This window comes from Cimex lectularius, unplaced genomic scaffold (genome assembly GCF_000648675.2).
Source record: "Cimex lectularius strain Harlan isolate CLEC.00 unplaced genomic scaffold, Clec_2.1 scaffold26, whole genome shotgun sequence".
Lineage (NCBI taxonomy): Eukaryota > Metazoa > Arthropoda > Insecta > Hemiptera > Cimicidae > Cimex > Cimex lectularius.
Genome location: NW_019392721.1, coordinates 2,789,455 through 2,816,326, shown reverse-complemented (window position 1 = coordinate 2,816,326; position 26,872 = coordinate 2,789,455). Strand labels below are relative to the sequence as shown.

The following is a 26,872-nucleotide window of genomic DNA, read 5'->3' as shown; positions in this document are numbered from 1 at the left end:
CTTGTCAATCCATCTTCCTCGACTCTACCGCTCTGAGCACCGGTGAAGAGTGGTTAAAAAGAGCAAACCTTGTGCATCTTTATACAAGGAAAAAAGTTCGAACATGAAATGTAGTTAATAAATTACCAAAACCAAATGACCTTTTCTTCAAACTTTTGCCAAACCTTTTGCCATCTTTGACCAATTTAAAATCCGATTGCACCATTGTTTCAGCGTAAAAAATCCTTTAAAATGATGTGTCAGGATGTTTTTAAAATTTTGAAGTCGAATTGGGCCTGAAGTAACCTGTACAATTTTCCTCCAAAAAAGGTAAACATTTAAAAATAGTGTGTCTGATGATTAGTGACCGTTAGTCGATGATTATTCAGAAATCGTGAGATGTAGGTGTGATGTAGGTACAGGCACAATTACGCAGAAAACAAACACTTTGAGAGAGTAGAAATACTTTGATTGAATATAAAAAATATATTACAATTAATTAAGGTTTTTAGTTGAGATAAAAAAGTCAATGGCACGAGCGGGATTCGAGTGGGGTTGAGATGGGAAGTTAGTGTTCAAGTGGATCGAGGTCACGATAGCTCAAGTGGTAGAGCAGCGGCGTATCTAGCCGAAGATCGTGGGTTCGAATCCCGCTCGTGCCATTGACTTTTTATCTCAACTAAAAACCTTAATTAATTGTAATATATTAATTGGTAAAGCGGACCACTAAATTAGTGAATATAAAAAATATATTTTTTGCATTGTACAAATTCACTTTTTTCCACAGCCTACATGTATTTGCTAAATTTAAACAATGTTTGTAAATCCCAGGCCCTGAAGATGATCTCAATAAAGATCGAAACGTTGGCACGATAAAGAAAAAATTTTTCTGAAACCTACATCACACCATATCGCACCTCACGATTTCTAAATAATATTTTAAAAATAGAATAAAAAATATTAAACCCTTTTTTGATACCGTCATTGGTTCAAGAGAAATTCGGCCATATAAAAAGGACATCCTGTATATTGCACTACTGGAGAAAATTGAAAAAAAAACATACTACAAGTATATTTTTCTCTTTACAAAACTAGATCAGTACAAATTCCTTTATCCCTGTTTCTATTCACCTATATTTCTGTCTGATTGTTCATCTATTTCTCTACCAATTATCATAATTTTTATTTTTCATTTTATATAAATATATATAATTTCCATCTCTTTATTTATTGTCCTCAATGATTATTTCTCTCTCTCTCTCTCTCTCTCTCTCTCTCTCTCTCTCTCTCTCTCTCCTTCTCCTTCTCTCGTATATATGCATATACCTCTCTTAATATTTCTCTTTATATCTCTTATGTTTGACGAAAATTATCAGGAGTCTGGTTCTCCTTAAAATTTAAATTTTGAACAATATCTTTTATTGTGTGAACTTTATAAGATTAATAAAATACCTATAATAAAAATATCTCTTAACGAACTGCTCGAAAAACAAACCATTAAACTGGCCGGTTTTCTATTTCTGGCTTCACCTGAGTGAAAGCATCTTTTCAAAGCGCGTTTACTCTCGACTTCGCGTCGTCTTTTTCCCCTCGGAATGAAAAACACGAGCGTATCTGCATACAATCCTTTTCGGAAATAATCTTCAGAGTAATCAGAAAATGTGAGTCCGTATCTAAAAAATATGAAGCAGTTGTTAAAAAAAAGAACGTTCTTATTTCTTGTTGTCTTGTTTGGTTGTTTTCTATTTTCTTTGTGTTTCTTAAGCCAAGAAATATATTTAACGACAAATAAATAAATATGCAATTACTGTTGATTATATAGGACCTTGCAATTAATGTATACGTTTTGAAAATTCGTATAACTTTATTTTTAATAATATATTCTTACATTATACATTACGGACATAATCTTATCGGAAGAGATAATTATTTTTGTGGAAAGTTGAGTTTAACAAGCAGAATCTTTCCTAAATGGGTCAGTCTGAAAGTGTAGGTGTTTTCGTTAAAAAGTAACAACGATAACGTGAATTTAATTATTCAGAAATCGTGAGATGCTGTCTGGTGTGATGTAGGTTTCAGAAAAACTTCTTTATCGTGCCAACGTTTAGGCCATTATTGAGATCATCTTCAGGGCTCAAAGTGTTTGTCTTCTGTGTAATTGTGCCATTCGTGCGTGTCGTGTTGAGTGTGCCGGCACTCAACAAAACAAACACTTTGAACCCTGAAGATGATCTCAATAAAGCTCGAAACGTTGGCACGATAAAGAAAATTGTTTTCTGAAACCTACATCACACCAGACCGCATCTCACGATTTCTGAATAATAATTATCGATTAACGGTCACTAACCACCACAGATAACGTGAATGTTCGATAATTGAAAACAACCCCACGCACTAGTTTGACAAATTCAGTGAAAAAGAAAAATTCGTTTCGAACCTGATAATATTTTTTTTTAATTTTCTATTTTTATCATAGAAATTTGATGAGTATTATCAAGTTTTGTTCTTTAATAGTTGAAACATAAGAATATTTTTACAGCGAGGGGTTGGAAAATAATTACAAGAGAGGCCGAATCGCCAATTTGCGTCTTACAAAGTTACAAGTCCCTTCCTAAACTTCTAATTGGTCGGCGTAACTTCGGAAATTTCCCGGGAGCATTATCCGCGCACTAATTACAAACAAAAAGAAAAGGCTTACGGCGCTATTTAAAAAATAATTTGGAACAACAGGTCGTGTGAAAAAAAAAATCCAGGTCTAAGAAGTTTAACGATGACTCAACCGTCTTTACAATTATTTTCTTATCGTTAATTATTTCATGTAAATAATTATTCTGGCTTTGATTCACGCAAAAAAATTGCCTCTGTAACCGTCTTAAATATTATTTAGAAAATTAATTAATCTTTTGGTTGCGATAAAAAAGTCAGTGTCACAACGGGATTCGAACCCACGATCTTCGGCTAAATACGCCACTGCTCTACCACTTGAGCGATCGTGACTTGGATCCACTCTGACACTAATTTCCCATCTCAACCCCACCTTTTTGAATTTTCCCTCCTTTTTTGCCATTTTTCAAAATTCATTTTGGTCAATCGGACCACGAAACCTAATACATTATTCAGAAATCGTAAGATGCGTTCTGGTGTGATGTAGATTTCAGAAAAACATTTTCTTTATCGTGCCAACGTTTCGATCTTTATTGAGACCATCTTCAGAGAGCACTCCCAACACGACACGCAAGAATGGCACAATTACACAGAAGACAAACACTTTGAGCGCTGAAGATGATCTCAATAAAAATCGAAACGTTGGCACGATAAAGAAAATGTTTTTTCTGATACCTACATCACACCAGACCGCATCTCACGATTTCTGAACAATTATCGATAACGGTCACTAATCACCACACACTAATAAATTATTTTATATTTATAGTAAATTTATTTATACTAGAAAGACTTTCAATTACATTAAATTCCAATATAGAATGGACTGCTTTAGATCTTATTCCACTATCATTTCGGAAATTCACTAAATTTGAACCATAAGTTTCAAGAAGTACTCTGTGTTTTTTTTTCTTTCTTTTCAAATTGGTCATAGATATGTTTTGTAATACAAAACAGTACATTGTATTGTCAAGGGAGAGTTTAGATATGTTCTGTTGTAGCCTTCTAAATAATCTGTACCGTCAGTTCAGCTGTCCTTTTGAGTCTTGTATGGGTATTCTAGGTCTGTAGCTTGTCCAGGCAGGCTGATGGCGTTTTCGGTACGAAGGTTACATTAGAATAGATTGAAGGTAGAATCATGTGACGAAGGTTTAAGGTTATGTTTAGGAATTTTGTTTTCTTGTGTTTGGTTCGCCAGTTTTTCAACCATTGTTGATGACCACATAGGTGTGGATGGTCCAATAACCTATAATAAGTCGGAGGTGAGGGTTAAATATAGTAGCGTCGGAATGGGTAGAAGTACAATAACTGACTGAGGACGCCCAGTAAAAACGAGAGTGAAAAGATTCGAACCATATTCTAAAGTTGAGGATGAGAAAGTCTGTAGAGGGTAGTTGTTCGACCCCTGAGTAGCATTCCTTCTGTTCATCGACGTATAGTGAAATCGTGACGCCTAATTCAAAATCGACGGTCGGGAATTATATTCAAATATTCGAAGAAGGGGAGTATTTGCTTACAAAGTATTTTTTTCAAGGGGATTATAAGAATTGGCATCTGACGGGACGGTAGGAATTCTTAAAGTGGTGGGTTATTTTTTGGTTTTAGGGATTGGGTGAAGGAGTAAGGAAAATAAGGAAACGTCCAAGAACAGCCCTCAAACTTTCTTAATTACAGCAACTATCTCCATGAAAGGCAAAAATGCTACGTTAGCATAAAACAGAAAAAAATTATTTAGATCAATCTCCCGAAAGAAAATATGTAATAAATTGTAAAGTTCACCTAGAACTTTGCTTTAAGGACTAATTGTGTTCACACTCCTGAAAGAAAAAAAATGTTTAATAGAACTGTAACATACAGAAACCTTTATGAAATACTTTTTTATAGATAAAAAATACTAAGGTTGGCCAATTACGAAAACTTTTCTGTGACATCTTGCACAGATTTTATTACACCTTACGAATCTAAAAAAATATANGAACCTATGGAACTTGAAAAAAAGGTAGCATACAAGAACCTTTATGAACCACTTTTTTATATATAAAATATACTAGAGTTGGCCAATTACAAACAGCCCTCTGTGACATCTTTCGTAGATTTTATTGAACCTATGGAACCTGAAAAAAATGTGACATACATAGAATCTTTATGAAAGACTTTTTTTATAGATAAAGATACTACAGTTTGCCAATTACAGACAGCTCTCTCTGACATCATAGATTTTATTGACCTTATAGAACTTGAAAAACTAAACTTGGAATTCCTTTTGTAAAATGTAACCCATAACTAATCTAGAAACTCGCAAAAAGCCTTGTAATCTAAGTTAGTTCATGGCATATCACATGATAGTTGACTCGAAACTTATAAATATTTCCATAGGACCTGGAAATAAGCCGTCTTTAATACTATATATTGAACTGAGAAAAATAGTAATATTCAATGGTGTCTGAGCATTCAAGAACAGTACTCGAACTTTCTTCATGAAAGCAACCCTCTCTGAGAAAGCTGTTAGTCTGCTAGGTTCACATAAACTAGACAAAATACATTTCATAAAATCTCCTGGACGAGTGATCTGGGAATAATCGAGAAACTGGCCTATAAACTTTAAAATTATTTGATTAAAGCTATTCCGGGTTATGCATGGCATATCAGTTCTCTTAAAACTTACAAAAATTTTACCTAAAACCATGAAATAAAGCATCTAACTTGGAAACATTTCAGTGAGAGTTTCAATATTATGCAAGAAAGTTGGAATTTCATCAAATCATTCAAAACCTATTCTGAAAGTTATTTATTTAGGAGTAAAAGTTAAAACATTAAACAAACCTTCCTGAAAAATATTTAAAAATATGTGTGCAATAGTTGACTTCGACTTTCAAAAAGCCAACCTCAAACATTTTCAAGTAATTTGTTGTATTAGTGAGGAGAGATCAGGAATGAAGTATTTTAGAAAAACACCTTTTACATTTTTTTGTGCAGATGTTTCGACCTTTATTCGGGTTACTTAATGCTCTGAAGATGACTCGAATAAAGGTCGAAACATCGTCACAAAAAAATGTAAAAGGTGTTTTTCTAAAATACTTCATTCCTGATCGCTCCTTACTACTTCAACACATTATTGAACAATCGGTCACAAAAGAACAGATATTTTCAAATAAATTACACATTGCTTTGCTTAACATGGACCTTCCAGTCTTTCTTCCCAACCCTGTGAACTACCTTTGGCAAATTAACAAATATTGAACGGTACAAAAAAAAATTCTTGAATTTGTAGTATTACAAAAATGAAGTATGGACCTAGAATTTTTTTTTAGTTTCCGTTGTTTACTAAATATAGCTCTCACTTGAAACAATCAAACTAATAAGAAAGTTCATTTGGTACTTAAAAATTTGAGCTGAATTTCCCTTGAACCAATGACGTTATCAAAAAACAAACAAAAATTCACCTTTTTTGGAGCAAAATTATAGAGGATGGAAAATGCTTTTCAATCCATCTCCCCTGGCTATCGCCCTGAGCACCGGTGAAGAGTGATTAAAAAAAGAAAATTTTTGCATCTTGGTGGTTAATAAATAGCAAACCAAATGACTGATTTTTTAATTCATACTTTTTGCCAAAACTTTTGCCATTTTTTGACCCATTTAAAATCCAAACGCATCATTGTTTTCAGCACAAAAAAAATCCTTTAAAATTATGTGTCAGGATGTATACGGTCTGAAATTTTCAAGTTGAACTGGGCTTGATGTAGCATGTATAATTTTTCCCAAAAAAAGGAAAAAAATTGAAACTAAACTAAAACATATTAAACACTTATTTTTTTTATAGCATCATTGGTTCAAGAGAAATTCAGTTGGGCCATCTAAAAACGACACCCTGTATATAAAACTGATTTTATGATTATAAATGTTATTAAAAAGTTGCTGAACTTCTTCCACAAGGTCACAGTTGATTTGGTCGCTGAGGCAATACTTTAATTAAATAATATCTGAATGGGTCTTCTTAATTTGAAGTTGTATCTATTTTGTATCGTTTTATTAAGAAAATCCCAAGAAAATTTCAAAAGCGGCTCTAACATCCGAGGAAAAAGCCCACGGGAGCGGAACCCGTCCTCGGACGAAAGAAGAGCATGGGACCTTGGGCCTAACGGGACTTGATAGCCCTCTCTTCACTTTCCTGCTCCTCCTGTTCAAGCAGCCTTTTTATAGTCAAGTGCCTCGAGGACTTGGCCCGTTCTAGTGAAAGTGCCGGCTATCGCCCATTGACATCTCCTCGGCAGCACTGCCGTGAGAAATTAGACGTGAAATTATGAAGAGCCGCCGACGTCGGATTTGTTTCCGGCTCGGATCTTTCCCGTAAGAAGCGGTAACGCAGCAATTTCCCTTTTATATGCACCGAAATTATATTACTTCCGACAATTCCTGCAATTTTTATCTCATAACAAGTCTATCCATACGATTCCTAATCTTAAAATTTAATAATTGAATTTTTTTAAACAATATTAAGTCTTCTCGATAGAATAATCCCTATAAGATCATAATTGACCTATTTAATCATATCAAATATTTATACTTTCTGTCTAACGTCTTGATTGGATAAAAAAATTAATGTGACGAGCGGGATTCGAACTTACGACCTTCGTCTCAACACACCGCTGCTCAAACCACTTTAGCTATCGATCTTCGATCCACTCGGAGCCGAAGGTCCTGGGTTCGAATCCCGCTCGTGGCAATAATTTTTTTATCTAAAGCAAGACTTCAAATAAAAAATATAATTGATTGAAACGTTACAATCTTTGAAAAAAAAATTTCGATGTGCAATCATACGACTATTTATCATAGCGTAATTTTTACATTCATAAAAAGCATATCAAAGCTTTTTATTGAATAATTAACTATTAACCAGGTCTATTTTAAAGACTTACACAAAGCTGTATTAATTTGATCCAATTAGTGCTGCTAGTTTTTTATTTTCAAATGTTTTATTGTGTCTGTCAAGAATAGATGACTTTGTTCTCCGGGCCGTTATAATTAGCGAATTTACAAGGTGTTACGGCCATTATCTTTACCTTCTGTAATCAAACAACTCGGAATTAAGTTATAAAGTCGCCGCTTATCGCTGTCCCATCAAGAGAAAATTAGGCGTTAAATTTTAACAGCCTCTTCACCCGTCAGAAGTACTTCCGGCCCTTTTGTATAGACGGTTTACATTTTAAACAATTTTCGCGACGGGACGTCCTTGCGATTTGAAATTGAGGAGAAAAGACAGTGAGACAAATCACCGGACATAAACGGGAAGTCTGGGAGAAGAACCTATAGGAAATTGCCTTTGCCGGTCTAATTTCCTTGTAAAAGTTTGATGTAATATAAAGATTATAAACTGGTTATTACAACTTTACCTCTAGCTTGTTATATAAAACATAATTCTCATTTTTATAATTAAAATTAAATTAAAAATGGAAAAAAGGAGGGATAATTCAAAAGGTGGGGTTGAGATGGGAAGTTAGTGTCTGAGTGGATCGAGTTCACGATAGCTCAAGTGGTAGAGTAGCGGCGTATTAAGCCGAAGGTCGTGGGTTGGAATCCCACTCGTGACACTGACTTTTTTATCTCAACTAAAAACCTTAATTAATTGAAATATATTAATTGGTCGAGCGGACCACGAAACCTAATAAAATGTAATAAGCTAAATGAAGTATATGTAGTAAGTAAGTAGTAAGTGGTAGAGTAGCGGCGTATCTAGCCGAAGGTCATGGGTTCGAATCCCACTCGTGACACTGACTTTTTATCTCAACTAAAAACCTTAATTAATTGAAAGATATTAATAGGCCACGCGGACCACGAAAATTAGTGAATTTAGAATTAAATTAAGAAAATTTTACACAAGATGAAAAATTCCTGCACATCATTGTAGTTAATTTTAATTATTTTAGTACAAAGGAGTTTGACAAACGAGCTTAATACAATATAAACATTTTAAACTGATTATTTCACAATTTTATCTCTTGTTTCTTTTGGATGTAGATGTAAATTTCAGGGTGTAGTATACTGCGACCTTAAGAACTATTGTATCCCCCGTGCTCTGCCTAAAGCACATCAGTGAGTTCTATTTCATCAAGAAACTTGATTAATAGGCCCGGTTTCAGTGGTTGAAGCTCTTCTATGGTCACATTGTACATCCCAAAACACTTTCACGTGTGGTCTAGTGTAGCTCCGCAGTTTGTTAGTTGATGTGTTGGTGTCTGCCTCTTTGCAGAATGTGCATTCCAATCTTCTTTAAGTGTCCATTTAACTTGCAGTCTCCTGTTAGGAATCCTTTTAGTATTCGCAGTTTATTCCTGCTTTCTTTGAGATATTCTGTAATTTCTTTTCTTCCAAAATTGATTAGGAGATTCTTGGATTGTCTGTGTCCAATGAGTGAATTCCATAGATCCTTCATTTTCTTTTTGTCTTTCTGTCTGAGATAGTCTTTAATAGTGTGGGTTCCTATGCCACAGAAGGGTTCTGGTCCTGTCAGCGGTGTAGCAGCTCCTTGCAGGGGTTTCCGCTTTCTCGTTGCCTTCTACAAGGCCTTCTATGTCCTGGGACCAGCAGAGACTGACTTTGTTCTGCGCACCTAATATGTTTAGTTTGGTTCTGCAGTTCAGCACCATCTTTGGACTAATGATATTTGAGCTTTGATGGCCGCTTGGCTATCTAACATGATAGCTATATTCTTGATTTTGTACCCTTAGTCAGGTTGAGTTGGGTACATCTTTCGATTGCGTGAATCTCAGCTTGGAAGATACTGGTGTATTTTCCCATGGGTTCTGAGTATTTGGTTCCGGGTCCAAATACTCCTGCCCCTGTACCTTCTTGTGTTCTAGATCAGTCTGTGTACCAAAGGATATACATTATACAGGGTGGGCGAGGTTAAATGCCTGGGTAGACTCGTACCCCATCCCTAAAAGGTCCGGGACTTGGTAGGCTCACGTGTCCTGCATAAATCTCTTGGATTTGTTCACAAACCCCAAGATTTTGGACCATTTTATCTCGGGGAGTGATTTGGTGATGTCCTCACCTTCAAAGATTTCAAATCTGGACCTAGCATACCTATCACACTTTTTGAGGTAGTCCCTTGCCGTTTTTATTTTATTTCACAAAAACGGATCTGGTAAAATACAATTACGGAAGGTGTCTTCTCAGTGTGCTGTGGCCCGTCAGGATAACCTCCTAATTCTCTTCCCTGATAGCCATTTTGATTCTGCTGGTTTGATCACCATAACCAACTTTTTCGATTGCCTGTGTCCCGGGGATAGATTCCACTCCGTAAGGAATTGTTTCATGCCCCAGTTATTAATACTCTCTTTCGCTGTGCTCATAGAGTGAGGTAATACCGGTTGTAGTTCGACCATAGTGTCCTTTATGTGCTGGTAACCAAATAAGGGTTATCTTGTTCTCAAATCTGGAAGAGAGCCTATTGATAAGATGTTCCCTCCACCAGTCTTGAGGTTCACAAATCTTTTTGTGATGACCTAAGACTAACCTGACTGTCAGAAAAAATTCTAATATCCTTTCTCTTAATTTTATTTTCCATACGTGTTCTACAACACACTTTAATGGCCCAGATTTCCGCCGGAAAAACGGAGGTGTTATTACTAAGAGAGACTTTCGAGTAACTTATGTTATTGCACTTATGATTCCATGTTGAACTGGCACACGGGCACTACTGGGTCCGTCTTGACTTGCGGGTTTTTTTGTTTGAGTTATTCAAACGCGTTTCGGCATTACGCCATCTTCAGTGAAAAACTGTTTGTCATGTAGTCTGAGTAGGGTTTATATAGTATTGCGTCCGTCTCTTGTCGCTGGGGGCGTTGCGTTAGGGGGCGTGGTTTTCGTGCTCGTTGGTCGGTCTTGGTGGCGGTTTTTTCCATTGTCAAGTATTATTTGTGCGTTGTTGGTTTTTCGTTTTTTCCTGGTGTTGGGTGCGATGTTTTGTTCTTCTGAACGTTTTCGTTTTTTGTTATGAAGTGTTTTTAGTGGTGTGAAGGTGGTGTGTGATTGTGAGTTTGTTTGTGCGTTTATAAGTTTTCCGTCTTTAAGTGTTATTTGTTTGTATATCTCGAGGTTCTCCAGTATGTTTAGTTTTCGTCCTTTTTGTGCGTTGTGTATTAATGTCATGCTTGTTTCTATTGTGTTTGGTTCGTGGTTGTAGTGTATTAAGTGTGTGGCGTAATTTGATTTTCCGTCATTGTCTCTGAAGGATCTAAGATGTTCTTTGAATCGATCTCTTAGTTTCCTTCCAGTCTGTCCGATGTAAGTGTATCCGCATTGACATGTGATGCTATAAACACCGTTGTTGTCAAGCGGGTTAGTTGTGTCTATGTTTCTTTTTAGTAGTTTACCTGTGTTATTGTTGGTCCTTAGTGCTGTTTTCAGTCCGAGTTTGTTGAACAGATTTGTTAGTTTGTAGGTTTCTTTTCCTGTGTATGTGAATGTTGTCCATTTGTTGTTGATTTGTGTTTCGTTGTTTTGTTTTGTTTTTTAGAAGTTTCTGTATGGTGTTTGTTTTGTAACCGTTTTTTGTTGCAATGTTTGTTATTGTTTGCAGTTCTGTGTTGTAGTTTTCGGTGTTGAGTAGGATTGTTTTTAGTCTGTGTATCATGTGTCGCAGTGCTGAAAATTTGTCCTCCTTTGACATAACAAACCTGTACCCATCTATTTCAATCAAAGAGACCATGGATATACTAACAAGCACTCTACACAAAAACTGCGACAAAGAATACGCGACACAACTTGCGCGGACGGACGCAATACTATATAAGCCTTACTCAGACTACATGACAGACAGTTTTTCACTGAAGATGGCGCAATGCCGAAACGCGTTTGAATAACTCAAACAAAAAAACCCGCAAGTCAAGACAGGCCCACTAATGCCCGTGTGCCAGTTCAACATGAGTTCGCCAACTCGCAGACCAAACCCCATCATCTACTTATGATTCCAGCTGCCCTCGTTAATTAACCTGTAGCAGCTGATTTGTACTCTGACCTTAACCTCACTGTGAAAAGGTGTGGTATTGGTTATGATTTCAAGTGGTGGGTGTAGTTGAAAATGCTCCTGTCATCATCAAACAATCTAGTCTTTGCAATGACCATAATTTCTTTCTGTTCCCTTTATTTTCTAGGCCTTTCCACCATACTAAAGCTGCGAAAAATAATTTAGGTAGAATGTTTGCAGTATATAGCCATTTGGCTACCCATGGTTTGATACCCTATGTTTCACCGACAATTCTCCTCCATTGTACCAAAGGATGGTGCCATTCTTAAAAGAGGTGTTTCCCTCTCGTTCCCATTCTTTTTTGGCACCTAGATTTATTTAGAAGTTATGATTAAATTCCAACATTCTGTTCATGTCGTCTCTCGGAGCCATGAGTATCGGATGGTCTTTCCATAGTTTAGTTTTTTTTATGAAAAATAATTATCATTTTTATTCTTAAATTAATAAAAATTTGACACTTTAAGATAGAAGATTTCTAGTTAATTTTAATTATTATAATACAAAGGCGTACGATAAACGAATTTGATGTAATAAAAAAATTGTAAATTGGTATCATGATTTTATCTCCAGCTTCTTGTATAAAAAATTATCATTTTATAGTTAAATTAATTAAAATTTTACACTTCAAGGTGAAAAATTCGTACACATTATTGTAATTAATTTTAATTATTGTAATAAAAATGCCTCTTACAAATGAACACAGAGAGAATAGGCAGACAAAAACAGTAAGAGGTCAAACTGCTGATAAACGAGTGATTCTTTGTTTTAAGAATGCACTTGAAAAACAGAAGGACAAATTATATAAACATTACTCGTATAGGATCACCAAGAATATGCGAGAAAAAATAGACACGCTTATATTACTAAAAAGCAATCATAACGTAACAAATGAAAGAGTTAACTGATATAAAATTTGTCTGAGGAAAATATGCGGACATCCAGCGACACCCTAACGGCTTATTATGTAAGTTATATACAGGAAAAATCTTAAACCCAAGCTGATCTGAGGCTTATTTAGAAAATGCACCTTGAAACAATAAATTGGTTCAAAATATCGTTTGTGGAAAATATTACAGCTAATTGATAACTGACGTACAGCACGAATCGGTGAACCAGGATGATCAGAAGAGATCAAACTTCGGAAAAAAACAAGTGAGACTTTTTTTTACAACAGCACTTTAAAAACAGTTTGAGTAAAATATTCGGACATCCACCAACACCCTACACGAGAATTAGGAGATGTAAAGCGAGGATGACCACCAACGACTAAACTTCATGAAAACCAAGTGATTCTGAAGGTTTTGTGCAAAATTCAATTTAAAAACAGTTAAATGACCAGTTTGAAGTAAATACAAGGACATCCACCGACAGCCAAAGCGTGATAACTGACATACAGCAAGAATCGATGGACCAGGATGATCAGAGGAGTTTTAACATGTGACAAGTGATTCAGAAGCTTTTGTGCAAAATTCAATTTAAAAACAGTTAAATGACCAGTTTGAAGTAAATACAAGGACATCCACCGACAGCCAAAGCGTGATAACTGATATACAGCAAGAATCGATGGACCAGGATGATCAGAAGAGTTTTAACATCTGACAAGTGATTCTGAAGCCTTTGTGCAAAATTCAATTTAAAAACAGTTAAATGACCATTTGGAAGTAAATACAAGGACATCCACCGACAGCCAAAGCGTGATAACTGACATACAGCAAGAATCGATGGAACAGGATGATTAGAAGAGGTTTAACTTCTGACAAGTGATTCTGAAGCCTTTGTGCAAAATTCAATTTATTTATTTATTATAAAAATTTATTGACCAAGATGGCCAGAAAAGATCGAACATTCAGAAAAAAAACGAGTGATGAAGCTTTGGCAGAAAACGCATTTTAAAAACATTTAAAAATAGTTAATTAAGTAAAACTTGTTTGAGGAAACCTAGTGGGAAATTAAAGAGAGCAGATAAATAATTTTATGCTCTCTATCGTATATATTTATCTAAAACGCGAGAGTATCATGTGGACACACATCTAATTCCGCCTTAAATGTAACTTTCATAGTTTTAATGATTTTGACCAATGTAAGCACAAAAATGTCTTTTACTAACAATATGAAAAATTAATTCATTTATGTTTAGTGGTCTAATTTACAAAATTACTTAGTTCAATTAATTATTCTTTTTCTGTAAAGTCTTGGTTGAGATGAAAATGTTAGTGGCATGAGCGGGATTCGAACCCACGACCTTCAGCTCCGCTAGCTCAAGTGGTTAGAGCAGCGGCGTATTGAGCCGAAGGTCGTGGGTTCGAATCCCGTTCGTGACACTAATTTTTCATCCATCATAATTTATATGATCAAATAGATCAATTATGATAGTTTAATACGCTCCGCCGCTGCTCTAACTACTTGAGCTATCGTGACTTCGATCCACTTGTATACTAACTCCCGATTAAAGGTTCAAGGTTAAGTTTATTAACTGTTTTTAAAGTGCATTTTCTAAAAAAGCTTCAGAATCACTGGTCCAACTATCCTTGTTTGAAAAATTGCAAAAAGAGGGAAAATTCGGAAGATCGGTTGAGATGGGAAGTTGGTGTCCGAGTGGATCGAATTCACGAAAGCTCAAGTGGTTAGAGCAGCGGCGTCTTAAGCCGAAGGTCGTGGGTTCAAATCCCGCTCGTGACCAACTTTTTCATATAAACCAAGTTCTTACATAAAAAAAATAATTAATTGAAATATGAAAAATATAGAATTCAAAACATGCATGACTTCAGTTGTCCATGTCTATTTTTGATATGGCCAGAAACTGAAATTAAAACTTTACTCTTTTGACATTTTTTCAAAATTTATAATCAACAATCGTGTACAATTTTGAAATATGCTTAAATGGGATGACAATCATATTTTTTTATTTCTTGTTTGTGTAACTTACATTGATGATTAACATATTTTGTACAAATTGTTTTGTTAAATCACTTTTTTCTTTTTTTTCAGTTTGGTTTTATTTTACTACTATGCACGAGCGTTCTCGCTGAATCTGTCAACAAGACGAAACGAGACGGTAAGTCCTTTACGTAAAGTATTAACAAGATGATGCTTCGCTGCCTTTAAAAAACACTCCACGCCCGACGCCAATTATTTTCCCTTTCAACTGAACACAAAACACATCCGAGATTTCTTTTTTAAATCAATTTAATTGTGTACTTTTAAAGTCTTCGGTTTGTACAGCGATAAGTTGGTTCGTCTGTCGGAAAAATCCCTTAGCTTTCTCGGAAAAGCTCACTTGTCTCGATAAAGCTGCATCCTTTTCACCAAGTGACGTTACAAGGCAATGCTTTCAGAGCATGTCGCGACTAACAATTATGCAATTGAAGAATGGAACAATGGTAAAAACACGCAGTTTAACATTACCGAGAGTAAAAACTGTCAGGACGATTTTCAAAAACTAAATTAAACCAAAATAGACGTTATATACAGAAATATTGTTTAAAATTATATATATCTAAAACCTTTTCTTAAGCTAGATAAAATAAACTACTTAAAAAACAATAAAATCACTGAAATAAAAGTAAATGTTAATGCAAATTACGAAAGCCGGAACGTCTCACCCTCCCGACCGACCATCGCGATCAGGCCCTCTGACGCTAAACGAGCTGCACAAAAGATGATAAGGGATAAATGGCAGGGTCAGTGGGCAGGGTCATCCCAGATGCTTCTTCATGTTAAGTGCACGACATGCAGATACCCCCCACGCGAGGATCTGAGCCGTAAAGAAAGAATAGTTCTTACCAGATTAAGAATAGGTCATACTCGGCTGACACATGGGTACTTGCTGGTTCGCCAATCCCCCCGCAGGTGTTAATTATGCAGGGAAAGGTTGATCGATGTGTCCCACATAGTCGAAACGTGTCGAGCCTTGGCTCCCCATAGGGCGCGAGTAAGCATGCCGCCAGATTTAAAGGGGGTTCTCGGACAGCAGCGAGTTTCAGGGTCCCCTATTCCGCTTTTTAAGGGAATTGGGGAATTTTTTTTATATAGAAGTTGTGTGTTTTCTGTTTCTGTGTCTTGTATGAGTGAATGTATTTATTGGTGTGAATGGGGAGGGGCTGATGGCGAAGTAGCTTCTCCATCGCCTCTCAGGTTGTGTGTATGACTTGGGCCGACGGCGGAAAATTTATAAAAATATATCATTGACCCCAATTTAGATTATTTTATTGTAGTGAACAGGTAGATGGAGGACTATCGAGTACTCCATCTACCAAACGGAAAGAGTGTGATTAATGTATGTTGGAGTGAATGGGGAGGGACTGATGGTGACTAGCGTCTCCATGTCCCTCATGTTGAGTGCGACTTGGGTCTACGGCGGAAAACTTTTAAAGCACCCATCGACCCCAAATTAGAGTAGTTTATTGTAGTGAACAGGTAGATGGAGGACTATCGAGTACTCCATCTACCAAACGGAATGAGTGTGATCAATGTATGTTGGTGTGAATGGGGAGGGACTGATGGTGACGTAGCGTCTCCAAGTCCCTCATGTTGAGTGCGACTTGGGTCTACGGCGGAAAACTTTTAAAGATCCCATCGACCCCAAATTAGAGTAGTTTATTGTAGTGAACAGGTAGATGGAGGACTATCGAGTACCATCTACCAAACAGAATGAGTGTGATATATGTATGTTGGTGTGAATGTATTTATTGGTGTGAATGGGGAGGGGCTGATGGTGACGTAGCATCTCCAACGCCTTTCATGTTGCATGCGTAGATTTAATAAAACTAAATGTTAATGCAAATTAATAATGCTTTGTTATAAAACTAGACTTAAATAGAACCAAATCAAGCCTTTTACCACTAGATGAATTATTACTACTGAAATATTGAAATTTACGACGAGGTATATCATACAAAGACTTTATCTTACAAACTATGGATTATCGTAGGGTCGTTTGTGTAAAACATCGGTGTACCACGAGTTGTAGGATTGGGGTCAGTTGATGATGATCAATGGTCACCAATAAAACCGAGTTCTATTATTCTGGAAACGCTAAATCTCAAGATGCTTACTTAAACTGTAACAACAGATTGTCAAAAAACGTAGAATCAGCGTAAAGAACAACAAAATCAACCTTAAAACCGATTTTTATTATAAAAAAAACATAAAATAAGAAAAAAAAATCTTTAGCCGTTAAAAAATGGGTTAGTTGTAAAAGGCAAAAACGAATGAAAGTAATTTCAACGACTATCAAACAATTAGATTTCCCACATTTAACTTAATGTTGTATTCATTTTCTTTCCCGTATAGAAAGTTAAGTTGATTAATACAAAAACCGGCCTACTGCAGTAATTCTAGTTTTGTTGCAGTGTTCAAAAATCCGCAAAAGTATTTCATTCGGGGATACCAATTTGTAAGCCATGTTTTGCAAATTTAATCACATCTTAACTGACCCAAGGGGATCGTGTCCATTATCCTCCCTCCATGCTTATTTTGCATAATTTACACCTTCTAAAAATAAATTCAACAGTAAACCTCACGTTGTACAAGTTGATTTATTTGCATAAACAAATTGGCTATTTTTTTGTTTTAATATAGGTCTTCAGGTTGAAAGAGGCAATAAAGAGATATTAATTTGTTGCCATGGCGATTAACTAATTAAAGAATGAGTTTAATTAATGTAAATTTTCTTTCCTTATTTATTTCACTCATTCAATTTATGTATCGGTTTATTAGTTGTAAATTTTTCTATTATAGCGTTTGTTTTCTGATAAATATATTACTGCATTGATCTTCCTTTATTGTTTTTTATTTTCTTAAAGCAAGAAACAAGTCGTATATATATATATATANTATTATATATTTTTTACTACTATGAAATGTAAAATTTTGGTGAATTTTCTTCTTTTTTTCATACAATGCAGTTTTGAGGGCGGGATTTCAATTTATATTATTGCAAAATTAAATAAATTTCCAGTTAATCACAGTTTAACTGACCCGAAGGGATCGTTTCCATTTTTTCTCTCCATGCTTATTTTTTATGCAAATTATGATTTATACCTTAAAAAAATAACTTCAACAGTAAACCTCACGTTATACAAGCTGATTTATTTGCAAAAAAAGCTTTTCTTTTAATATGTCTTACAGATTAAAAGAAACAATAAAGAGCTGTTAATTTGTTACCATGGTGATTAACTAATTAAACAATGAGTTTAATTAATGTAAATTTTCTTTTCGTTTTTTTTTTATTTCACTCATTCAATTCATGTATCGGTTAATTATTTGTAAAATTTTCTATAATAGAGTAACAATTCCAATGTTTGTTCTTTAATAATTACATAAATTGCTTGATCTTTCTTTATTGCTTTTTATTTCAAAAAAGCAAGAAACAAGCATCTACTTGTGTTTAATAAAACATTTTTACGACTAAAAATGTGAAATTTTCTGTTTTTTTCAAATAATGCATTTTTGAGAGCGGAAAGTAAATTTATATTATTGTTAAATTACGTAAATTTCCAGTTAATCGCAGTTTAACTGACCCGAAGGGATCGTTTCCTTTTTTTCTCTCTCCATTCTTATTTTGCATAATTTACACCTTAAAAAAATAACTTCGACAGTAAACAGTAAACGTTATACAAGTTGATTTATTTGCATAAAAAAATTGCCTAATTTTTTTTTGTTTTAATGTAGGTCTTCAGATTGAAAGAAACAATAAAGAGATATTAATTTGTTACCATGGGGATTAAGCAATGAAACAGTGAGTTTAATTAGTGTAAATTTTCTTTTCAATTTTTTTTTTATTTCACTCATTCAATTCATGTATCGGTTAATTATTTGTAAATTTTTCTATAATCGCGTAATAATTCTAATGTTTGTTTTTTGATAAATATATAAATTCGTTGATATTCTTTTATTGATTTTTTATTTTATTAAAGCAAGAAACAAGTCTTGATTTATATTTATTATATATTTTTTACGACTATGAAATGTGAAATTTTGGTCAATTTTCTGTTTTCTCATAAAACACATTTTTGAGAGCGGAAAGTAAATTTATATTATTGTTAAATTACGTAAATTTCCAGTTAATCATAGTTTAACTGACCCGAAGGGATCGTTTCCATTTTTTTTCTCTCCATGCTTATTTTGCATAATTTACGCCTTACAAAATTATTTCAACCAGACGTTATGAAAGTGTATTTGTGTACACAAAAAATAGACTAATTTTTTTCTTAATATAGGACTTCAGGTTGAAAGAAACAATAAAGAGATATTAATGTGTTACCATGGTGATTAATTAATTAAAGAATGAGTTTAATTAATGTAAATTTTCTTTTCTTTTCTTTCACTCATTCAATTCATGTAATATAATGAAGTTTATTAGTTGAAAAAAATTTTATAACAGCCTAATAATTTCAATGTTTGTTCTTTGATAATTATATAAATTTCTTGATCTTCCGTTATTGCTATTTATTTCAAAAAAAGCAAGAAACAAGCCTCTACTTCTGTTTAATAAAAAAAATTTACGGCTAAAAATGTGAAATTTCCTGTTTTTTCAAATAATACATTTTTGAGAGCGGAATGTCAATTTGTATTATTGCAAAATTGAGTAAATTTCCAGTTAATCGCAGTTTAACTGACCCGAAGGGATCGGTTCCACTTTTTCTCTCCATGCTTATTTTTATTTACCTACACCTAAAAAAAACTTCAACGGTACACCACACGTTATACAAGTTTCTGTATTTGCACAAACAAAGGTCTCATTTTTTTAATATAAATAATTTAATATATACTTTTCAAGTTGAAAGTAACAAAAAAAAGATATTAATTTGTTACCATCGTGATTAACTAATTAAAGAATGAGTTTAATTAATGTAAATTTTCTTTCCTTTTTTTATTTTACTCATTCAATTCATGTATCGGTTTATTAGTTGAAAAATTTTCTCTAATAGCTTTATTGCTTTTTATTTCAAAAAAGCATAAAACAAGCCTGGATTTATGTTTAATAAATATTTAATCAATGTAAATTTTCTTTTTTTTATTTCACTCGTTCAAATCATTTACCCTTTTGTGAATTGTAATGTTTTTTATCATAGAGTAATAATTCCAATTGTTTTCTGATAAACATATAAATTTGTTGATCTTCCTTTACTGATTGTTTATTTTATTAAAGCAAGAAACAAGCCTTGATTTATATTTAATGTAATTTTTTTCACGACTATGAAATGTGAAATTTTCTGTTTTTTCAAATAATACATTTTTGAGAGCGGAATGTCAATTTATATTATTGCAAAATTAAGTAAATTTCCAGTTAATCTTTAACTGACCCGAAGGGATCGTTTCCATGTTTTTCTCTCCGTGTTTATTTTGCATAATTTACACCTTAAAAAAATAACTTCAACAGTTATTTAAAGTTATTTATTACACACGTTATACAAGTTTGTGTATTTGCACAAAAAAGGTCAATTTTATTTAATATAGGTCTTCAGGTTGGAAGTAACAAAAAAGAGATATTAATTGGTTACTATGGTGATTAACTAATTAAAGAATGAGTTTAATTAATGTACATTTTTGTTCCTTTTTTTTATTTCACTTATTCAATTCGTGTTTTGGTTTATTAGTTGAAAAATTTTCTATAATAGCATAATAATTTCAATGTTTGTTTTCTAAATAATTACATAAATTTGTTGATCTTCCTTTATTGGTTTTTTTTTTTTCAAAAAAGCAAGAAACAAGCCTCGATTTATGTTTAATAAATATTTTTTAGGACTCTCAAACTGTGAAATTGTCTGCATTCTCGTGAAATACAATTTTGAGAGCGGAATGTCAATTTATATTATTGCAAAATTAAGTAAATTTCCACTTAACACTTTAACTGACCCGAAGGGATCGTTTCCATTTTTTCTCTCTCCATGCTTATTTTTGCATAATTTACACTTTAAAAAAATAACTTCAACAGTACACCACACGTTATACAAGTTTGTGTATTTGCACAAAAAAGGTCTAATTTTTTTAAATATAGGTCTTCAGGTTGAAAGTAACAATAAAGAGATATTTATTGGTTACCATGGTGATTAAGTAATTAAAGAATGAGTTTAATTAATGTAAATTTTCTTTCCTTTGTTTTATTTTCATATATTCATGTATCGGTTTATTAGTTGAAAATTTTTCTATAATAGTCTTATCTTAAAAAATAATTCCAACAGTAAACCAAACCCATTACAGTTCGTAGTCCGATTGACCAATTAACATTTTTCAATTAATTAATATTTATGAAAGGTATTGGTCGAGATAAAAAAAGTCAGTGTCACGAGCGGGATTCGAACCCACGATCTTCGGCTAAATACGCCGCTGTTCTACCATTTGAGCTATCGTGACTTAGATCCGCTCGGACACTAACTTCCCAACTCAACCTGAAAAATGGCAAAAAGGAGGGAAAATTCGAGCGGTGAGGTTGAGATGGCAAGTTGCTGTCCGAACAAATCGAAGTCACGATAGCTCAAGTGGTAGAGCAGCGGCGTATCTAGCCAAAGATCGTGGGTTCGAATCCCGCTCGTGACACTGACTTTTTTTATCTCGACCAATACCTTTCATAAATATTAATTAATTGAGTAAACCAGACGTTATGCAAGTTTATTTATTTGTACAAAAAAGGTCTAATTTTTTTAATACAGGTCTTCAGGTTGAAAGAAACAATAAAGAGATGTTAATGTGTTACCATGGTGATTAATAAATTAAAGAATGAATTTAATTAATGTAAATTTTCTTTTTTTTTATTTCACTCGTTCAATTCATGTACCCGTTTATTAATTGTAAATTTTTCTCTTATTGATTTTTCATTTTATTAAAGCAAAAAAGTCTTGATTTATATTTAATATGTAAAATTTGTGAGAATTTTCTGTTTTCTAATATAATACATTTTTGAAAGCGCAAGGCCAATTTATTGTAAAATTAAGTAAATGTCCTGTCAAAGGAGGGCTTAACGTCAAGTACCAATTGGGTATCGCAGACGAGGGTTCATTTCAACTTTACAATACTTTGGCTATATTAATGTCAAGCTTCCATCTGCTACCCTCGTTGGGTCTGCGAGATTTTAATGAAGTCAAGTCTTTTTTAAAAGTTCGTGAAGGACGAGTGTAAATTTATGTAAATAAATCGAGGCAGATCATAAAGTATGATCAAATTAATCAACATCTTTAACGTGATTTTTCCATATTAACTAATAAGTGGCATTCATTTTTAATTAAATTTGATAATAATACATCACCGTAAACGAAAAAAAATTATTGCGTAAAAAGGACTTATAAAGACTTCTTCTTCGTATAAAAGCTGACAAAAGGCCACAATTACTAAGTCAATTATTAACTGATTAAGTGGCTCATCCAGGCTAACAAGTTGTTAACGTTACCGTTGAGATAGTGCATCGAATAAATTTTACCGACGGGTTGTTCCGTACATGCTTTGAAACTGAGATGCTTGGCATAAATTTTCGACGAGTTACTTTATCATATAAGCTTACCGCGTGTTATTTTTCAACGAGTAGAATTTTACCAAACACATCTTCATTTTTGTTGTCTTTTTTTTTCTTAAGGATAATCTGCTCTTTTACTCTCCCAGGACGTACAGGGTCTTTTTTTGTCTTTTCATGCTTTTTAACACCTTTACTGTGACCTTGAGTTGTTCTTAGTTTTGTTACGGAATAGCAACTCTCTTGTTAGACTGCAGTCAGACACAGAGTTCATAAAAAGATTATGACATGCCGAAAAATCAGAGTGAAGTAAAAAAGGAAATTACCATAGGGTTCCGTAAGAATGAAGATAAAAGTACAACATGATTAATGCGTTAATTTTTGTTAAGAATGGAATGACGTTGTTCGTGGGAAACGGCTTTAACTAGCAGCAAGGGAATGAAGGCAATTGAGTGAAAGTTACATTTCAGACAATTATATGACCGACCGACCTGATTGTTTTTTTGCTTTGAGTTAAACCTTGCGTTAAACTCGACCAACTTTCCAAAACTGATGTGCGATTATGTTCCAGCTCCACTGGCTGACGGTTATAACTACAACAGGCCGACAAATGGACTGCAATTGCCTGGAGGAGGCGGTGGAGGTGGTGCGATCCCGCCAGCAACGAGCTACGGAGTGCCAGACAGACCGGCTCCGGTTCCTACCGCGCCTTCGGGAAATTACGGAGCTCCGCAGTCCCCTTCGACGAATTACGGTGCTCCGCCGCAGCAAAGTTTTGGACCTACTCCTTCACCATCTGGTAGTTATGGCGCTCCGCAAGTAAACCGCCCTTCGCCGAATTATGGCGCACCTCAACAGCCATCGTCAAACTACGGTGCACCTGCACAAACGCCCTCGGTTAATTATGGAGCACCACAAAGGCCTTCATCCGGTTACGGCGCACCTTCTAGACCTTCGACATCATATGGAGTTCCATCCCAATCATCTGGTTATTCATCTCCAGCTAGACCCTCAAGTAATTATGGCGCACCATCACAGACCCCATCTTCGAATTATGGACCACCATCTCAAACTGGGACAACTTATAATGCGCCGGCTCAACGACCATCTTCAAATTATGGAGCACCTTCCCAAGGTCCCTCATCGAGCTATGGCGCTCCTTCCCAAAGTCCTTCATCGAGCTATGGAGCTCCTTCACAAGGACCTTCTTCTAGTTATGGGGCTCCATCACGGCCTTCCACAAATTACGGAGCGCCAAGCCAACAGTCTTCATCAGGCTTCGGAAGTCCCCAAGCCCCATCGACTTCTTATGGAACACCATCACAAAGACCTTCGAATAGCTATGGAGCTCCATCACCTGGTGTTTCTAATAGTTATGGAGCTCCGGTTTCTCAACCTTCTTTTGGCTATAACGCGCCATCTCGACCTTCAACAAGTTATAGTGCCCCTTCCCAACAACCGTCGACAAATTATGGAGCACCTTCTAAAGCACCATCTTCAACGTATGGTGCCCCTTCACAAGCTCCTTCTTCTAGCTATGGAGCGCCTACAAGACAGCCATCTTCCTCTTACGGAGCACCATCAGGAGGTCCTTCAAGCTTTGGAGGTCATTCTAACGCTCCTTCTTCTAGTTATGGAGCACCATCACAAGCACCATCTGTCAACTATGGTGCACCTTCCCAAGCCCCAACACGTCCCTTTTCTCCATCATCAAGTTATGGCGCTCCTCAGGCTCCGTCTTCGAGCTATGGTGCCCCTTCTCAAACACCATCTTCTAATTATGGGGCCCCGTCTAGACCGTCTGCTCCTCCGTCAACCAACTATGGTGCTCCTTCAAGACCGTCAGCGCCTTCGTCGAGTTATGGAGCTCCATCATCTGGAACCTCATCTAGTTATTCATCTTTTGTTAGACAAAGTTCTTCTTTAAGTAGTTCTTCAAGGCCTTCTTCCTCTTATGGTGCGCCAGCCCAGCAACCATCATCTAGCTACGGTGCACCATCTCAACCTTCCTTCAATTACGGAGCACCATCACAAACACCATCATCTAACTATGGACCACCTTCATCAAGACCATCAACAAGTTATGGCGCTCCAGCTCAAACACCGTCTTCTAGTTATGGAGCACCTTCTCAAAGGCCATCTACAAGTTATGGAGCTCCTGCTCAAGGACCTTCCTCTAGCTTTGGTACGCCGTCACAGGCTCCTTCCTCTAGCTATGGAGCTCCATCACAAGGTCCTTCTTCCAGCTATGGAGCTCCTTCCCAAGGTCCTTCTTCAAACTATGGCGCTCCTTCTCAAAGTCCATCGTCAAGTTATGGAGCTCCTTCACAAGCGCCTTCGTCTAGCTATGGCGCTCCCTCCCTGGGTCCTTCTTCAAGTTACAGAGTTCCTTCACAAGCGCCTACGTCTAGCTACGGAGCTCCTTCACAGGCTCCATCGTCTAGCTATGGAGCTCCTTCACAGGCTCCATCATCTAGCTATGGATCTCCTTCCCAAGGTGGTTCATCAAGCCACGGAGGTTCTTCACAAGGGCCTGCACCAAGCTACAGAGCTCCTTCACAGGGTCCATCTTCAAGTTATGGAGCTCCTACACAGGGCCCGTCAAGTTATAGTTCCCCCACACAGGGTCCATCTTCAAGTTATGGAGCTCCTACCCAAGGCCCATCTTCCAACTATGGAGCTCCTTCACAGGGGCCTTCGACTAGCTACGGAGCACCTTCACAGGCTCCTTCGTCTAGTTATGGAGCTCCATCGCAGGGACCTTCTACAAGCTATGGTGCTCCTTCACAAGGGCCGTCATCTAGCTTTGGAGCCCCTTCTCAGGTGCCATCTTCAAACTACGGAGCTCCTTCACAAGGACCTTCTTCAAGTTATGGAGCTCCATCCCCGACGCCGTCTTCTAGCTACGGAGCCCCTTCACAAGGATCGATTTCCAGCCTTGGAAATTCACACGTTCCTTCTTCCAGCTACAGAGCGCCTACAAGACAGCCATCTTCCTCTTACGGAGCACCATCAGCAGGTCCTTCAAGCTTTGGAAGTCATTCTAACGCTCCTTCTTCTAGCTACGGAGCACCATCACAAGCACCATCTTCATCCTACGGCGCGCCTTCCCAACCCCCATCAACCAGTTACGGCGCCCCTCAAAGCTCTTCTGGCGGTTCTTACAGCAGAGGCACCTCTCAGAGGAACCCTTTCGCAGGGCAGACTCACCAAGTATTTCCAGCAGTCCCTTCAATCAGTTTCGGCCTTCCGGCTCAATCTTCTCAAACCGGACAGTCATACGCCTCCAACGGAGGATATTCGTACTAACACTTAAACCACCTGATATTAACCTTTTAAGAACTGTGTTTAGAAAGCCATTTTTATTTATAAATACTACTTTAAAGGAAAATAATTTATAGATTTTTTTGATTACCATTGGATTACTTGTCAAACTTATTTATAAAGTTATGTAAGTTAAAGAATATTTTTACTGTAAATTATTTTTGTAACTAGCTTTATTTAGAGTATAAGATTAAACAATTAAACATGTAATATAAAGTTTTGTACTTTCATTTCTGTTTTTATTTTCACATCGACCCTGTGAAATCCAGTAGACATTTCTTATTTTTTCCTGTTTGAAGCATGAAAGAGATGAACCATATTTTATTTTATGGGTATACATGGATTAAATGAGACACATGTACAATTAGATTTTTTTTATTGCCATATTTTATCTGTAACACCATTTTTTTACTTCAATCTAAACCCTATGTCTTTTTTCATTAAATATATATATTTATACCGCTAATATTCAGATTACACACTTATGTACACTAGAAACTTATGTTTTAAGTAACACTTAGAATGATATGTTTGCGTTTACATTAGTCATTTTTGTTTTGTGGTCAAAAACTCCATTTATAAACATCGATTATATCAAGGACTTAAATTCAGCACTAAAATAAACGTACAATATACACTTTGTCTTAAAACCTTATATTATTTAACAAGCACAACAAGGACGACTACAACATTCATAAAACATATTTTTTATCAACAATGCTCAAAAAAGGTTTTAATTTATTATTTTTTTCTATAAATGATATCAAGGTTCAACATAGATTCCTAACTGTTTTTTCCAATTCATAACATTTTATCAATTTTAATTTTTTAACGTATTCTTAATTTATACAATTAATTAAGGTTTTTAGTTGAGATAAAAAAGTCAATGGCACGAGTGGGATTCGAACCCACGATCTTCGGCTTGATACGCCGCTGCTCTACCACTTGAGCTATCGTGACCTCGATCCACTCGGACACTAACTTCCCATCTCAACCCCACCTCTCGAATTTTCCCTCCTTTTTGCCATTTTTCAAATGTCGTGTAATCGGATTGGATTTTCGGCGACAAATGAAATGGCTCGTGCCATTGACTTTTTCATCTCAACTAAAAACCTTAATTAATTGTAATATATTGGACAAGTGGACCACAAAATTAGTGAACTTAATTTATACACTGAATTAATAAAGAACAATTTCCTCAATAAAAAATAATTATAAGCATCAACAAAAAATTTTTATTCTTACAAAGTAAAATATTATATTTTTTCAATGATAAACCTCTCTTCTAAATAACAAATCAATATATAACAAAATATGTACAACATGTACGAAATAATATCAAATTCTAGCGAGTTATGTGTGCGTTCTACATCTTCTGGACGACTATTGTGCCGTTCCGGCCTATTTCCAGTCGATATGACACGTTTTGG

At 35.4% G+C, this 26,872-nt stretch overlaps 1 protein-coding gene across 1 annotated transcript in view; it reads left to right on the top strand.

Annotated features, from left to right (window-relative positions):
• LOC106664030 (pro-resilin) overlaps positions 1-25,619 on the top strand; it is a 31,231-nt gene extending 5,612 nt beyond the window's left edge. The window contains exons 2-3 of the mRNA XM_014389389.2: positions 14,660-14,726; positions 22,690-25,619. Coding sequence (XP_014244875.1) covers positions 14,660-14,726; positions 22,690-25,427 — 2,805 coding nt within the window. The 3' untranslated portion in view covers positions 25,428-25,619. The remainder of the gene's footprint in view (positions 1-14,659; positions 14,727-22,689) is intronic.
• Positions 25,620-26,872: the final 1,253 nt, after the last annotated feature.